This window comes from Plutella xylostella, chromosome 15 (genome assembly GCF_932276165.1).
Source record: "Plutella xylostella chromosome 15, ilPluXylo3.1, whole genome shotgun sequence".
NCBI classification, from domain to species: Eukaryota; Metazoa; Arthropoda; class Insecta; order Lepidoptera; family Plutellidae; genus Plutella; species Plutella xylostella.
The window spans coordinates 5,298,744-5,316,566 of NC_063995.1; the positions used below are offsets into that span (position 1 = coordinate 5,298,744).

The 17,823-nt window shown below is 39.6% G+C and overlaps 2 protein-coding genes across 2 annotated transcripts in view; both read right to left on the reverse strand.

Annotated features, from left to right (window-relative positions):
- Nucleotides 1-11,808: 11,808 nt before the first annotated feature.
- On the reverse strand, nucleotides 11,809-14,013 carry LOC105391220. The gene is made up of 3 exons (XM_048625688.1): nucleotides 13,962-14,013; nucleotides 12,688-12,930; nucleotides 11,809-12,326 (listed from the first exon to the last, which is right to left on the reverse strand). The coding sequence occupies exons 1-3, from the start codon at nucleotides 14,011-14,013 to the stop codon at nucleotides 12,202-12,204; spliced, it is 420 nt and encodes a 139-aa protein (XP_048481645.1). The 3' UTR covers nucleotides 11,809-12,201.
- Nucleotides 14,014-14,699: 686 nt separating this feature from the next.
- The window catches only part of LOC105391234 (odorant receptor 4), a 31,629-nt gene continuing 28,505 nt past the window's right edge, over nucleotides 14,700-17,823 (reverse strand). The window contains exons 6-9 of the mRNA XM_038108504.2: nucleotides 16,788-16,889; nucleotides 16,234-16,322; nucleotides 15,397-15,463; nucleotides 14,700-14,934 (exon numbers count right to left, since the gene is read on the reverse strand). Coding sequence (XP_037964432.1) covers nucleotides 14,875-14,934; nucleotides 15,397-15,463; nucleotides 16,234-16,322; nucleotides 16,788-16,889 — 318 coding nt within the window. The 3' untranslated portion in view covers nucleotides 14,700-14,874. The remainder of the gene's footprint in view (nucleotides 14,935-15,396; nucleotides 15,464-16,233; nucleotides 16,323-16,787; nucleotides 16,890-17,823) is intronic.

Genomic DNA, 17,823 nt, shown 5'->3' on the forward strand with positions numbered 1-17,823 from the left:
AAGCAGGACAATGTTAGTTATGAAGTTCACCTGGAGCCGGTTGCGCCGCCGATAAATCCCGAAGTTTCAGTTTTACGAGGGTCGCTCGCTGGGCTACCGCACCGCACAAAACCTTTATAGTGCTCAATTCACGAAACAAAACGTCAGCGTTATCGTAGCGACTGCCATATTCGACAGAAATTTAGACATACTATTATTAAATAATTAAGTGGAACCTAATCTAGGTATAATCAATATTTCATATAGGTATTCTGAAGGTTTTTTTTATAAGAAACACACGAAAACGGTAGTTGTTGCGAATAAGGCTTGCAAAAATATGTAGATAAGAAAAAAAAACAAGTCATTTACGTTTAAGTCAAAGCTGGTTTTAATATGCATGGGCTGATTAAATTCACAAACTTTGGTAATTTACGTTTAGTGCCTACATGTTTTTATTTATTTTAATACACAAGTTAGTGCTCTATGTATCGCCCGTGTAGGCCCGTGCTCATGTCTAAACATATGCACAGATAAACTCATAACGGCCCTTAATTTTTATAAATCTAATGTTAAGTACCTCACGATAACCCCAATCGTTACTTCATGCAAAATAGTTAGACTTCTCGATTAGGGCCGCTTAGCGCGGGAAGTGCTCTTAAATCCGCATCTAATTCGCTGTTAGTGATTCATGGAGACGAACTTTCCCCCGGGGGGTTTAAATTAGTATATCCGGGTACAACTAGCTCCAAGCGCGGAGGTAATGAATCTGAGGTGCGATCACAGGATTCGATACTATTTTCGAAACTACACCAACATGGAAAAAACAAAATGGCAACGCAACGTAAACGGAGGTTTCGAATCTTATAATCGCTGCACAGTTCAACAGACGACCGAATGGCGTAGTGGTTAGTGACCTGACTACTGAGCCGATGGTCCCGGGTTCGATTCCTGGCTGGGGCAGATATTTGTTAAAACACAGATATTTGTTCTCGGGTCTTGGATGTGCCCGTAAAATGGCAATAGGCCCGCCCCCTATTACATTGGGACTAACACACACGTGGGTGCAGCAATGCACCTCTGCCTACCCCGCAAGGGAGTTTTTTTTTTTAGTTCAACAGTGTGGAGGTGAAACTTGCTCGCGAAGCACCAGTTACCATAACCTAATCAACGTTTAAAAACCCCGATATTTTGCCATAGTGGGTTAGAGCATAAACAGGGATTATTGCTTGACTTTTGACACATCTGTCAAAAATTTAATATGCAGATGACGAATAATTCATCAAACTTTCCCTGGTTACGATCTAACTGACTATGGAGAAATTGGAGCTAGAAGTCGTAAAACTTTTGAATGGCTAAGCCGATTTTGATAAAATATATATGGGAAAGAACACAGGGGTAACATTATCTATGACAATAACATTGCTTGTATGTAACATTATCTTACATGTAACATTTACCTGTGAAACTAAATTTACGCGGCCAATCAAAATCAAAGACCTACTTATTGGATTATCCTGTGCAAAATTAAAATGGTTGCTTTCTGTATCACTACCAAGTAAATGCCACTATACAACATAGTTTACTCTACACAGGCCAGTGTATACCTATCGAGAGTCTTGTTGTTTTGTTGTTGCGGAACTAAATTATCCATTGTCAGCTAAACCAAGTTCAAGAAACTTCGTAGTTTTAGTTGTCCTGAATAGAATAAAACAAGAGTTGTTGAAACAATATCCCCCGCTCATTCTTCATGATGTTTGTTTACTTTCTCTATTGTATTGTAAATAAACGTAAGTATATATAAGTATATAAATTGTTGTCCACTTGAACGGGTAAGTACTGTGAGCTTCATAAAAAATGTATTTTTTATTCATGGACAGTTGGACACAAAGTAAGCAATAAAAAACCTTTACGGCCTTACCACAAAAACTTAGACAGTATCTAATAGATGTTTACCGCTGTCAAACGCCTACAAAATCTGTCAAATTTCGTTTTAAACACTAGTTAAACAGTGTTTAAAGTTTTTGTGGTAGCACAGTTAAAGTTTGTAATTTTTAAATAGAGCACAGCAGCTTACTTTCCGGTAAACCGTTTTCATAAACCTAGAGTGACCCTCTCGGATCAACGACCCAGGAAGTGTTGGGTGTCGGTACAGATAGTTTATCAAGTAGTTAGCGACCCCTGCACGTTCCCCCCGTGTATTTGAGGGAAATCTGCCGAAACTACACTCAACATCATATTATGTAGTAGATAGTCACTCGGTCGTTTGGTCAACAAGAAAATCGGCCGTGTAACATATATGAAATTTAGGGGTTCCGCTCATCTCGCATAATCTTTATTGACCAAAACTCATTTCGCATAACTCGTATGGTCTAAACTTTTTTGGCCGAATCATCACTTTGCCAAGACTTATGTGGCATAAGGCTCGTTTCGTCTAAAACTTTAATCTTTAAACACAAGTTTCGTTTGCTCAAATTTATGTTCGTCTATACCTATGTATAATCTTGTTTCTCGTAATGTTATTGTCTACGACCAGACTAGCACAGAAAGTGTCTGCAACCAGCCGGCAGCCTAAACAAATACATCTGCAAGCAGCCGGCCAGCCTAAAGAAACCATAGACACATAGAAGATACTCTGTGACGTTTGCCGCCAACCGGCGACAGTGACTTTTCTTTTTCACTTCTTTTTTTAACCTTAAAACTTTTAACACGTTTCTTTCATACAACTTTTGCAAGATATTAATTATCAAGATATACATGTAGAAACCTGCCAATAAACCAATATTCTGTTAAGTAAAGCTGAGTTACATCATTTAATCCAAGAACAACCTCAAGATTAAACATTTGGTGACCCCGACGTGATCAACGTGATCTCGATACTGGACCCTTGATCCTGGAATTTGGGAAGCGACAGCAGGAGGGCATATCCGAGGGAAGTACGCTCGTTTCCAACTTCTATTTCGTATCACAACAATACTAAAATTGCTTCTTTTTGTTCTAATTTCGTCTTTTCAACTCAGCGTCGCTTGACTTTTCAATCTAGGTTTCAACTTCTTTCTAACACTTCTACATCAGTATTCTGGGCTAATTCGTGAGTAATACTCAAAGCATCATCTATTTCTATCATTGGATACATCTTTTAATATGCTTGAGTTCCCAAAATACAATATTTCTTCACTTAAATACTAAAACAAACTTGTGTCAATTACCTAAGTATTTTTCCAATTTAACTGTTCCCATCTAATAACTTTAATTTTCTAAAGATACTCACATAGATATGCCGACTAATTTCAGCGCCATCGACCTCTGGGAGTAATCCTGTGAGAGTGGGAATCTGGTACCTGAGTCATCGCAGTCATCCTTCATTAGTGGGTGCCTACAGCTACAGCCTGCCTTCAGCTGCTAGCACATGATTATATCTGTGCTCACGAGGTTGTACTCATTGCTTCTTTTATATACATAAAATAGGAGGTATAAGGTACCTACCTAGCTTCTTCATCTTGATAATTAAACATTGTTTGCGCCTACAAAGATGACTTCTGAGTATAAAGAGCTAATTAAAAAGCGGGGACAGATTAAATCGCGAATAACTTTATTTGAAAAGCATTTATCATCACTTCTTTGTGACTTAGAGAGTGTGACAAAATTACAAATAGCTGAATTAACATTACGTTTAACAAAACTGCAAGATTTGTCCAATCAATTCGATGAGACACAATTAATGTTGGAGACATTGGAGGAGGGTGAAGTAGAGAAACAGATGCTCGAACGAGAGGAGACCGAGAACCGTCTGTTCAGTCTCATGGCAAAAGCACAAGAATTAATAGATAATTTCAACGAATCTAATAACAAATCTTCATCCTCATCTCAATGTAACTCAGGTCAGAGTAACATTAAGTTACCGCCGCTCAAAATATCTTCTTTCAATGGTGATACAAACAAATGGCTAGAATTTCATGGCATGTACTTGTCTTTGATACACAACAATGAATCTATTGATAACATCAGTAAATTTCAATACTTGAAGAGTTATGTAGAGGGCCCCGCCTTGGCTTTAATAAGTTCAGTGACCGTGAGTTCAGACAACTATTTAATAGCATGGTCTCTGTTGTGCGATAGGTACAACAACAAAAGGATACTGATAAATGAGCATATTAAGTGCTTATTTACATTAGAACCTCTTTCTAAGGAATCCGATCGTGGCTTGCGCAACCTAGTTGACACAATAACAAAAAATCTGAGTGCTTTAAACATTCTGGGCGAGCCAACATCTAGTTGGGATACTTTAATTATACACATGGCCTCATCAAAGTTAGATTCAATCACAAATCGAGCATGGGAAGATTTCCGTAGCAACTTGGACTCACCAACGTTAGCCGACTTCTTTGATTTTATACGTCAACGTGCAACAGTTTTAGAAACAGTACAGGCCAGCAAAGCTGTCAAAGTAGAAAAACAACAGGTTCATCCATTCACAAAGTCAAAATCCTTTGTGGCCTCTTCTTCTGGCGGGTCAACTCAAGTTCAAGGTCAAGACCAATCTCAAGGTCAAGGTTATTTTCAAAGTCAAGGTCAAGGACAAATATGTTGCTTATATTGCAAGCAAAATCACAAACTATATGAATGCCTGAAATTCAAAGCATTACCGGTGGAAGAACGAGCTGCAAAGGTTTTTGAATGGAAAATATGCAACAATTGTTTCCGTCGTGGCCACTCTTCTTATCAATGTAGGCTCGATGGCTGCCGCATCTGTAGGCGAAAACACAACACAATGTTACACAAACAATCATCTCTTCCACACGCACAACCAGTACAACAAGTACAACAAAGACAATCACTACAACAAGCTGAGAGTTCTGGATCTACATCTCTAATAACTACAAACAACAATTCAATCCAGAACGATCAGACTTCTTCTGATGAACAAATAGACAATTCAAGGGTGATTTCTATGTCTGCTGTCTCCTCCAACCCAGCTCTTCTGTCTACGGCTTTGGTGGAGGTTACAAACAATGACAAAAAATACACTCTGAGGGCTCTGCTTGACAGCGGAAGTCAATCATCTTTTATAACGGTGGCTGCTCGCGCCAAGATTGGTGCAACTTCAATTAAGGAGCAACTCAAATGCATCTCTGGTCTTAACAATGCCACACTAAACATAACGGAACATTGCAAATTAAAAATAAAGTCATTACATAACTCATTCACCGCTCCGGTCAAGTGCTATGTGCTTCCTATGATTACAGACCGGTTGCCCCAAATAGATATCAAAGTGAATGAGTTGAATATCCCCACAAGCATCATCTTAGCTGATCCCACATTTTATATGTCTGGTGAAATTGATTTGCTATTGGGAGCAGACATCTTCTGGGATATTATTAGTTCCGCAAAAATCAAATTAGGTTTTAATAAGCCTCTTCTTCATGAAACCCAGTTAGGTTGGGTAGTTGCTGGCCCCATGGGAGGGAAATACATAAATTCACCACAAACATACTGTAACTTCAGTAAAGACATTCAACAGCAACTTACAAAGTTTTGGGAACTCGAAGATATTCCACCATCAGAGAAAATTGAGTCTGCGGATGACAATTTTTGCGAGAAACATTTCAACGATACTACCTATCGCGATAACGATGGTAGATTTTGCGTGACTATGCCGTTACGTGAATCATCCGATGTATTAGGTGAATCCTATAATATAGCCGAAAAACGGTTATTTCAAATGGAACGAAAAATGCGGAACAATTCTTCTCTACGTCAGGAATACAACAAGTTCATGCATGAATATGAAAGTCTAGGGCATATGACTGAAATATCTGATTCTACATCTGGGTACTACTTACCACACCATGCTGTTATTAAGGAGAGTAGTACGTCCACAAAAGTTCGTGCAGTTTTTGACGCCAGTGCAGTGACGTCATCGGGCAAATCGCTAAACGATATACAACACGTTGGCCCAGTCGTACAAGATGACTTATTTTCGATTTTACTGCGTTTTAGGCAGCATCAATATGTAGTCACCGGTGACATAGAGAAAATGTATCGACAGGTGGCATTAAATCCGGGTCAACGACACTTGCAACAGATTTTATGGCGCGATAGTGAAGACAAACCAATCAAGATATTTCAGCTCAATACCGTAACATATGGTACGGCTTCAGCCCCTTTCCTAAGCACTAGATGCTTACTTCAGCTAGCAAAAGAATGTACTGACGACAAGGTTTCTGAATCCATAAAGCACGATTTTTACATTGATGACTATATAACAGGAAGCCACTCCGAAGAGGAGCTAAGGCACACCCTAACTTCTGTAACAGAAATTCTTCAATCCGCATGTTTTCCGTTGCGAAAATTTAGAACAAATACACCATCAATATTTAAAAACTTCGAAAACTTCATTGACCCCAAGGATCTCGATTTAAATTCGCAAGCAGGTACATTAGGACTTCAATGGGACCCTGCAGATGATGTGTTTAAATTCCCAATGAACCTAGATTATTCATCTAAAATTACAAAGCGTTCCATCTTATCAGACTCATCCAAGCTGTTTGATCCGCTAGGTTTGCTAAGTCTGTGTACAATCACGCCAAAGATCATCTTGCAGAGGTTGTGGATGACAAAGTTAGATTGGGATGATCCCATTCCTTCAGAAATAGAAGCAGTTTGGCGTAAATTTCTATTAAGTTTACAAAATCTGACAACAATTTCCATACCGCGGTATGTACTTATCAAGGAGCCTACTAGTGTTGAGCTACATTCATTTTGTGACGCATCTCAAGATGCTTATGCGGTATGCGTCTACTTACGATCTATCGACATCTCCGGTCAGGTTCAAGTAAAATTATTGTGTGCAAAATCTAAGGTCGCTCCTGTAAAGACGCAGACTATACCACGGTTAGAGTTATGTGGTGCTGTGCTATCGGCCCGGTTAGTCTCAAAAATATTGCAATCACTCAGACTAACCATAAGCAAACAATATTATTGGACTGATTCTACGGTAGTACTTAGCTGGATAGGTTCGCAACCGGGTGACTTGAAGTCTTTCGTCTCAAATCGAGTTGCAGATGTTCAGCGGCTCACGGCGTCTGGATCATGGAGGCATGTCCCGGGTATACATAATCCGGCAGACTTAGCATCTCGGGGTATGGATCCAAGGCAAATGCAGGGGGCCACGGTATGGTGGGGAGGTCCACAATTCTTGTCCGAAAGTGATTCATATTGGCCCGAAGGCATCATTCTTCCTGTGGGGGTGCCTGAAAAAAGAGCTTACAATACTAAACTTAAATCTAAAGCTAAAGAAACATACACTACTACTACTACATGCACTACAACTACAAATACTACGACTACAAAAACTAACTACAAGACAATCAAATTAGTAAACTTTGATAAACATAGTGACTTTACATTGCTATTGAGAAGTACAGCTTACCTGCTTAGATTTGTACACTTTTCAAAAGATCCAGTAACAGGCCACTTAACTACTACTGAATTAGATAGGTCGTTACATACTTTAGTAAAACAACATCAAACAGAATGTTTCAAGGACGAAATACAATTGTTGTTAAACAATAAACAATTACCTGGCAAGTCACGATTGGTTTCCTTAAACCCATTCCTTGATGAGGAAGGCATTCTCCGCGTAGGCGGACGTATACAAAGTTCAGCCGAACCTTACAATAAAAAACATCCTATAATATTAGACTCAAATCATAACTTCACGAAACTTCTTTTCGCTCATGAACATATTAAACTATTACATGGCGGACCCAATCATTTACTTACCAGTTTAAGACAAACTTACTGGCCCATCTCTGGAAGAATTTTAGCTAGAACAACCGTTAATAATTGTTTTATCTGTCGCATTTTAAAAGCTCAATCAATTAATCCAGTGATGGGAAATTTGCCAACTTCCAGAGTCACACCTAACTATCCATTTCAAGTATCAGGTGTTGATTTCGCAGGTCCCTTTCCCATACGAGATCGCAGAGGCCGCGGTTGTAAATTTTCAAAGGCATACTTATGTCTCTTCGTGTGTTTTTCAACAAAGGCACTCCATCTAGAAGTTGCCTCAGACCTGAGCACAGAGGTTTTCATTCTTTGTCTCAGACGTTTTGCATCTCGTAGAGGTAAGCCTACGACAATATTCTGCGATAATGGTACCAACTTTGTAGGCGCAAACAATGAATTAGCAAGATTTTTGAAAACATGCAATGAATCCATCTCAAGCTTTGCTGCCAACGAAGGTATCACATTCAAATTCTCACCGGCTTACTCTCCCCACTTTGGAGGGCTTTGGGAGGCAGGCGTTAAATCCGCTAAATTTCATTTAATACGCATGATAGGTAACAATCATATGACGTTTGAGGAGCTTACAACGTTATTCGTTCAAATAGAAGCAATTTTAAATTCGCGACCGCTTACTCCTTTATCGTCGGATCCGACCGACCTTTATCCATTAACTCCGGCGCACTTCCTGATCGGTCGGCCATTAACCTCGCTACCATCACCAGCACTAATAGACGTCCAGCCAAACAGATTAAGCCACTATCAGCTGATCGAACAAACCAGACAACACTTTTGGGATCGCTGGCGTCACGAATTCCTATGCGAGCTACAGCAAAGATCAAAATGGCGTATCAATCAAGGCCAGATACAAATCGGTGACATGGTCATCTTGAAAGAAGCCAACTTACCTCCGCTTCAATGGCGCTTGGGTCGCATTCAGCAACTACATCCAGGACAAGACGGCGTCGCTCGAGTCGCAGATGTACTAACCACAAGAGGAACGGTTCGACGAGCCATAAGAAACATGTGCCCACTGCCGATGACGAGAGCTGAAGACTCGAGTACTCGAAACCCCACAGATTTCGAGGGGGGGGAGATTGTCTACGACCAGACTAGCACAGAAAGTGTCTGCAACCAGCCGGCAGCCTAAACAAATACATCTGCAAGCAGCCGGCCAGCCTAAAGAAACCATAGACACATAGAAGATACTCTGTGACGTTTGCCGCCAACCGGCGACAGTGACTTTTCTTTTTCACTTCTTTTTTTAACCTTAAAACTTTTAACACGTTTCTTTCATACAACTTTTGCAAGATATTAATTATCAAGATATACATGTAGAAACCTGCCAATAAACCAATATTCTGTTAAGTAAAGCTGAGTTACATCATTTAATCCAAGAACAACCTCAAGATTAAACAGTTATCTTAATAAATAATATATTAAGTACGTAGTAAATGTACAAATTGTGGTATTTTTCTCCTACATCCCGAAAATCACGATATTATATGATAAAAAAATCGAAAGTTAACGACCAATATAATTATTACAAACCCCATGAGATCGAAACCAAAAAATAGGTGCGACGACGAGCAAAGCGAGGAGCGTGTTAGGTGCACATGTTCATCAAAACCAAAGCGGAGCGCAGCGAAGCGGAGCGGAGCGTTTTCTAAACAGCGGAAACAATACAAGGCACCAGTTTGCGCTATGTAGGGAGACGCTCCGTCAAAGTTAAAGCCAAACGAATATTATTACTTTGTATAAACCTAATAAACCTATGCCATAGCATTATTAGGCTATTCAAGATTTGGCCATACCATTATTAGGCTAAACAATGTTATGCGAAATAACTTTTTACTAAACGAGATTTATGCCATACGATTTTCGGCGTAACGAGACTTTGACCAAACGTTACTATGCAATACGAGATTAGGCAAATAAATCTTATGCCAAAAAAGGTAGAACCGAAATTTAGGGCCTATAAGCCTACGTTTAAAAAACCAAAGGGGCTGAACAAGGAATTATTGTAAAAGTGAATGTCTTTTGAACTTTTGTATTTTAATTTTAATATGGAATTAGATAATTTTTCGGCTTATACAGGGTGTTTCAAAAGTTGTATAGTAAGCCAAATGGTATTGACTGAAGGGGTCATCTGTACTAGATAAAAATCTTCTCCTCGACAAAAAATCATGTATTCAACACAGTTTCCATGAACATGCAATTTTTTTTTGCGAATTTTCAATTGTATACTGCTGCTTTAGTATTCTAACGTATAATATTTTTAAAATAAGTAGATAAGAAATACTTACTAAGTAGGTACCTATTAAAACAGAAAACACACACTCTCTCGACTCGACGCACTGCCGTAAGCCTCCGAATTGATGAAAGAACACGCCCGTGTAAATTAAATAACAATTTTATTTTTGTTCTCGTAAGTAAGTACTTACCGCATTGTTTATTCAACATTAAAAGCTGGGGATAAAACCCCTTTATTTTATATTGCTAATCTACCAATATACATGGCCTCCTTGAACACAACCTCCTCCGCAACTGTATATCCAAAATGATTACTAATCTCAGCTACTCAGCTATAAGAGAATATTAAGCTTACCATTTCGTTCCTCACTTTACACCTATATCTGTGGGACACCTGAGTCCCCGGGGTCAGAAAGCGATAGATTGTAGCTCAAGTAATGGATGAGGGTCGCGATCACTTCGCCCCACGCTTCCCGCGCCCAGCGATCTCCAATTCAAGAGTTTAGTAACTGATCACGGGTCGATAGACCTCTGGGTAGATGTCCAGACTGATCGGGGGACTTAGTACGAGTTTTTAAATATTACCTAATCGATCAGTAAACCTAGTGCAAAATTGTATGTCGTGGGCGTAGTACAGCTACTCGCTACTTCGCGAACTGTGATGAAACTCGCACTCATGGCCCAGTTACCGTACTACCGTTGTACAGAACTCGTAGTAATCTGAAATCTGTATATCGTACTCGTAGAAACGCGGCACATTCGGTTAAAATCTTACTTCGAAAACAATATAATACAACATTATGGAAAAAAGACAACGCCACCGTTTTTCCACGTTTTGAACTACGGGTACAAAACCTGCGCATTCTTATCGAAGCTCGCTACAAATTACATGAGTTGATCGTGATCACAGATGAGAAGATCAGACGCAACCTCGACATCGAATCATCGCCGACTGTCCTCTTTGGATTCATTTCGTACGCAGCACCTCATCTGCTAGGAATCTTGATTAAAGTGCCAGTGGCGGTGACGTCACCCTACTCCCGTGTCTGGTTGCAGGTGTAAGTCAGGTGTCAAGCTGTGTCATTTATGTGACATCTGCTAGTTATCAGGATAAGATTAGGTCGGGACTTGTTTGTGGGTAAGACAAATACATATAGGCAGCAGTCGTTAAGTCAGAGGCCTGCTCGGCTCGGGCAGCTTGAAAACAGAAAGAAAATACTGCCATTGTATACAGGAGTTTTATGTTGGTATATTTAATATCATTTTACACTTTAGTAAGTCACCATTTAAGTAAGTATCCAAAATTATCTGAAGAGTTTGGATAGTAATATATTTATTATGTTAATAATGTACAGTCAGCTGCATATAAGTAGCTGTACACCTTTGTACCTTGTCAAACTCACAAACTGCCTATTTAAATATGTCAGTTTGATATGTAATTAGGTAGTTTGAGAAGGCACAAAAGTGTATAGCTACTTATGCAGCTGACTGTACATAATCATAACATAACTGACACCTCGATACATTGTTATCATATTTAAAAACTAATTGGTTCCTGAAAAACCTAGTACCTATGTAACGTTTCTTTTCATAAATTATAATGAATGTTTCAGCAAAAAGAACAAAACACGAATTCTACACGAAAAATGAGATATAATTAAAAATCCAGCCCGCTCTTTCATCCCACGAATGCCTCCCGCGGGCTAATAAAGGTACTCATGTACACTTCCTGATGGCTGCATGAGATGAGAAATTAAATTAAAACTCCTGATTGCCCATTCAGATAATGGCCGAAACTGCGCACCTGGCTGTGTCAATGGACTTCATTTATTACAAGCTTTTATTAAATATGGTTTTTTTTGTAGATAAGATGAATTTTACAGGCAGACTGTACAGCTCAGTGTACAATGCAGACTGTCACACAATGTTGCAGTAACTTATTTCGGTGTTTAAGATTTAAAAACGGACTTGAGCAGCACTGGTCGTATTGTTTCTATAGTATAGGTATTTGAGGACCGAATGATAATGAACAACCGAAAACAAAACAAAATATAGGATACAATTAGATTAATTTTATAAGTGCCAAAGTCATTCTAAATTAAAAGTTTTCATAGTTAAAATTATTATGTTTGTCAAAATAAGTTGACGATCAGTGGCCTGATTGGTTTGCCCATCATTGATTGGTTAGCCTTGTTGGGGCGTTTTCTTCATGGAGCCGAGGCCGAGACTCTTCAAGGCGGCCATCTGCTGCATGAAGCTGAGGCGAGAGGAGTTATCGTAGCAGTTCGATACGGAGCCTAATGTTACATCTGGAAAGGCAATATATACAATTGGGTACAGTAGGTGTGAGTAGCAGGCTGCAAGCGGTTCTAACCTTTAAGGTAAGCACCGGCCGATTCCCCGATAGTACATACATAATCACTGAACTGTTTGCAGTCTTTGGTGTGCTAAATAGGAATGCTTTACATCTTGTCGTACGTCAACCAAAATATATGCTACGCTGCGCTAGCGATAACTATAAATATTTACAAAACTCACCCTAAGTAACACAAACTCATCTATTGGTAATGGTAATACGGCTCTCCGGTAAATCACGTCTATAATATACTTTAAGTACACAGTTCAGGAAAACTGGTGTAAACCAACCTCATCCAATAACAAAACACTCACTCCGTCCAGTGACACACGAGTACAAATCAACGTGGCAGTGGTTGATCATGACCTTGTGCTTGGCCTCTTTCATCTTCATGCTCGGGGACCAGATCTTGGCGCAGACTGGCTCGTAGGTGTCCACGCAGTAGGTGGGGCAGGTGTGGTTGCAGGCCTGCTCGCTGCCCAGGATGGAGAAGTCTGCCACTCGACGGTGAGGTTCGGCGGTTATGTTGCATGCTTCTTTTTTTGTTTCTTTGATTTCTTTGAAATAAGTAGTTTTTTTACTTTAGACGTGTAGAATAAACATGGGAAGGCCCTTAATACTTAATAGTTCATCATTGGTTACGATTATTTGGTGCTCTTGGCCTTTGGTCTCTATAAAGCATATTCACAGTCTGCAAAGTCCACTACAGAACCCTTCCTCAAGGCTGAAGGGTTCTTGCTATTATCTGCACGCTATAAACCCGCTTGGTTCGAAAATCCTTCAATGCAATACGTACACCTTGGTGTAAATTGATATTATTTTTGTTTGGTTTGGTAGAGCATACCATTCGTTTCTATACCATACCTAATTCTTTAGCTAACCTTGATCAGATAATATCATAAAAATTGTAGAAAAAACACTTCATAAATACATACTAGTTGTAGTACTAAGAACACACTGAGTTTTCTTCAAGTGGCATATATTGTGATACGTGTTTATTGATATTATAGTTCCATCAGTCGCTGTGACTACGCCACACACAGGGTCGTGTACTAACGAGCACTTGACGTCACAGTTGTCGGAATATACACCCCCTGTATCTATGAAAAATACTATGAAAATTGTAAACCACATATTGAGTTACATTTCTTATTTTAGTTTTTGGATAGTTTTCCCATTTCGTAACGTAGGAAACGATAAGTATTAAATAAAATATTTTTATTGCAAAATATAATAATCATAACTTACTTTACGGCTCAGCCAGTTATAATAAAATAAATAGGACCAATTTTTATTACGTCCGCCGGGAGAAATGATATCAAAAATTTAATTTAAGTTATCAAGATGAACACGAAAGATTCAGGTTAAATGGGGAGAGAATTATAGAAAAAGTTAGTCGAATTTACGATCACGAGGGCAGTTTATTTATTAAGGGAGGGCAGTAGGGAATTATTCCATTGTATGGGCGGGGTGTGGTGGGGTGGGAGGGGGCAGGACAAGGCTTTTGCTGATTTATAGTGGGACATTCGCATTCGAGCGGGACATTAGCGGCGACTGATTGCCGCCACCGCCCCGTGCCCCCGCGCACCCCCCGCGCACCCCCCGCGCCTCACGCCTGATATTGCCGCTGAATTAGCCATTTTTACATGAGCATCAGAATTCCATTACACATGTATTATTATAACTGTATTTTTGGGATATTGCCTAAGAGTAGAAAAGAGGGATTTTTTTAAGTTTCACGAGTGTATCTATGTGTGAACCGCATTACACAACGGAATAGCTTTAAATCGTTAACAAAGCTATTAATTAATGCGCTATTTCCTATCGCTTTTTTTTCAAATAATATCTGCATTTATTTAGCACTTATTCGATCAATATAATATCAAATTATATTTCATATATAATTTTAATGATAAGCAAAAAGTAAAACTTACCTAATTATGAAATTACTTATACGTTATTCAGTTTTCGTAATGTTTATTCATCATCTCCGCCTCAGCTCCGTATCCACACCTATCCTTCTGTGAAGTTGGTAGGCGTAGGTAGCTCAGGTTTACTTTACATTTTTAATTAAAACCCTTGTAAATTATGTACGAAGGGTTCGTTACAGTTCGGAGAGAATGAACAGCTGTCACCGAGACCGGAATCAGTCGGCTGATGATCATCATCAGCATAACATCTATGTACTTATATCATCATAAAACCTTAATCATGTAAGTAGGTAAAAACTGAACTTATTTGCTAGTATATTTTTATTTAATTATGTCAATAATTTACGGTCTTTGTGCCATCCCATTCTCGTCGCCAGTGGAATGAAACTACCGAATATGTTGGATGCTGATTTATTACTGGCTGGGGTAGCTACAACTTATGCTTAGCTATGTGTATCTATATGTAGGTAGGTATACTATATACGCATGTACATACAGCGCACTACTCTACCTAGATAACTACATAGGTAATGTGGGGAAGCGTGCTTCATAGACGCTTTCATACTACTTTTAATTTTTACTATACATAGAGTACAGTAGTGCGAAGTAGGAATAGGCAGTGGTCAGGATCTGTAACAAAAAAATAAGAACAACTTAAGACTTACTATACCGAAAACTCTTATTCTTTAACTATCACGCATAATTATATTTCCTTGAGACGGATGCAGAGATTAACTTGAGAGTTGAGCTTTAGCTACATATCTTCCCAAACACAAATATACATAGGTATAGATGTACCAGATATTATTATTATTATTAAACTCTTTATTTAACAAAATAAATTGTTACAAAGGCGAACTTAATGCTAGCAGGATTTTCTACCAGTTAACCTTTGGTGATGTTGAAAAAGTGATTGGTAGTGCTTACGATAGAAGATGGTCTAAATTGAGTACCTAACCAAAATATTAATATAACTATACTATACTTGATATGAAAAAAGTTATGATATTTCTTCTATATCTGGGAGATGTAACATGGAACCCTCCGCATAAGAAAAGGTGTGTGAAAAAATAATTGAAAGATTTTCCTTACTGATGCGTAAGTCCTCATTGTAATATTGTTAAACTTCATTGCAGTAAAGTAGAGCGGCTTCTGTGACCTGTAAATAGAAATACCAAGTCATGCTGTAAAATGATGTACCTCTTTGACCAAGCTCTGCCTCGGGGTAGGCAGAGGTTGGTCACAATGGCATAGCATAGACGATAGGCCAAGGCTGTGCAATAGGAAAGCATCTCACTCGTAAATTTTGCGTAAAATGACTAAGTACAATAAAAACTACCCAACTGTGATCACTCGGCATACTAAACCTATTCACCGCTAACTCAGTTAACATGAACATTTTGCTTACAGGGAACGCAGCCTTACACATTCCCTACTTTTACAAATGCAAGATCTGCGAGAACAAATACCAGACCGCTACACGAATCACAACACCTTATGGTGGATCTCGATAATGGGAGATTTTCTTTTGAGTTTAAAAGTTCCAAAATCGACCAATAGATGGCATCAGGCATGTCGTTTTTTATGAGCTGCATTCTTCTGAGAGGACGGAAGATGTCATATATGGTACAAAGCTGTCTTAAACTAGTTAACACTTAATATAATGCATAATAGGTATAACAGCTAGTTATTGCATATGGTTGAATTCACATCCATTGGGTTTTTGTATTGGCTGAAAGGACTGCAATCATTGCCGGCTAAAAAAAAATGCAGTGCTGTTGAGTTTGAAATTTTACTAGCGCCATCTATAATCGGTTTTTCTCTATGGTTGTTGTCTATGGTTGAAAATCTCCCATTATAGTGACGTTATAATTTTATGATAACGAACCCGTGTAGCAGCAGCAGATATTGTGTCCGTACTCAACTCACCGCTGTATGACGTTGACGAGCAGCCGGCGGCACTCCGTGTTGCAGCGGAACCAGCCGCTCTCGTACACCGCGTCCGACACGCCCACACTCTGACATTCAAAACATACATTAGAACATGGTAAGTAACTAATTTAAGGGTGGGTTGCACCATTTAACTTCTCTTCAATCTCTTGAAGATTGATCTCTCTCGTCAAGGGATTTGACGTTTGTAATAGGGTGGGTTGCACTTATGCCTAACAATAATAAACCGTAGGCACGTAATCTTTTGTTAAAATTGTTATTGAATATGGTCAAGACTAATCCCTGAAGGGGAAGTCGAGTCTTCTTCTTCTTAGCGTGTCGGTGACCGACACTAGCTGGACTAGGCCTAGGGTATGAAAACATTAGGCTGGTCAAAAGGATAAGTCAGTCAGAATAGTCGCTGATTGCCGATGTTGCGCCGGATGTGTTAGTAAAGGTGATACGTCATTCAGGGAGGTTATGGAATTCGAGTCATAACTAGTAAACGAAATTATTACAAGGTAAGGTAAGGTATTAGGTATGAGAAGACTTACAGCACTCTGCAGGTCATCGGCGTACCAGCACAGGATGCCGATCTGCGTGACCGCGGCCACCAGGAAGAACTTGTTGCTCACCTCCATCCACGGCTCCAGCAACTGACATCAGACATTACTAGGTGCATGGTTCTGTCATTATTATCTTTCATTATCCTAATCCTAATCCTAACTTAATATTATAAATGAAAGTAACTGTGTCTGTCTGTCTGTTACTCTTTCACGCCAAAACTACTAAACGGATTTGAATAAAATTTGGTATACATACGACCCTGGGAAAGAACATAGGCTACTTTTTATCCTGGAATTCCCACGGGAAAACTTTTTAAGGCGAAGCGAAGCGCGCGGGAACAGCTAGTTTACGATATAGTTGACATACTAGTCGAGATAGGTATGAGGAGCTCATTGGCAGAAATAATACCATGTATTTGGTACCATGTATTTATGTAAGTAGGTTTTTTTTTTTTTTTTTTTTTTTTAAAAGCCTATTTTGTTTCCCACTGCTGGGCAAAGGCCTCCCCTTTTTCCTTCCACACCCTTCGATCCTGTGCACTCTCAGCCCAGTTATTATCAAATTTATCCAGGTCGTCCCGCCATCTCCGTCTCGGCCTGCCTCTCCGCCGGCGCCCGTCGCCCGGCACCCACTCGGTCGCTATCTTGGCCCACCGGTCCGGGTGCATGCGGCAGACGTGGCCGGCCCAGTTCCACTTGAGCTTCGCGGTCTCGACACCAACATCGACTATGCGAGTTTGGGAGCGTAGTGTGGTGTTTCTGACACGGTCCGTCAATTTGACACCTAGAAGACTACGCTCCATCGCTCTTTGGCAAACCTTCAGTCTGGTCTTTTGATGTTCGGTCAGTGACCATGTCTGTGCGCCGTAGGTTAGGACGGGCAAGATACACATGTCAACGAGTTTGCGCTTGAGTGACAGTGGAAGGTTTCCCTTCATCAGCTGCTTCATAGACCAGTAGCTCTTCCAGGCGTTTTCGATACGTCTATCGATTTCTTTATCTTGCCTGTTTTCGAATGAGACTA

Coding starts and splice junctions, on each gene's coding strand:
- LOC105391220 (XM_048625688.1), bottom strand. CDS start 14,013: ATGGCTAATTCAGCGGCAATATCAGGCGTGAGGCGCGGGGGGTGCGCG. Junction 12,931..13,961: donor GCGCGGGGGGTGCGCGGGGG/GTGCGCGGGGGC, acceptor CTTATTTCAAAG/AAATCAAAGAAACAAAAAAA. Junction 12,327..12,687: donor CTCGTGTGTCACTGGACGGA/GTGAGTGTTTTG, acceptor TTGCCTTTCCAG/ATGTAACATTAGGCTCCGTA.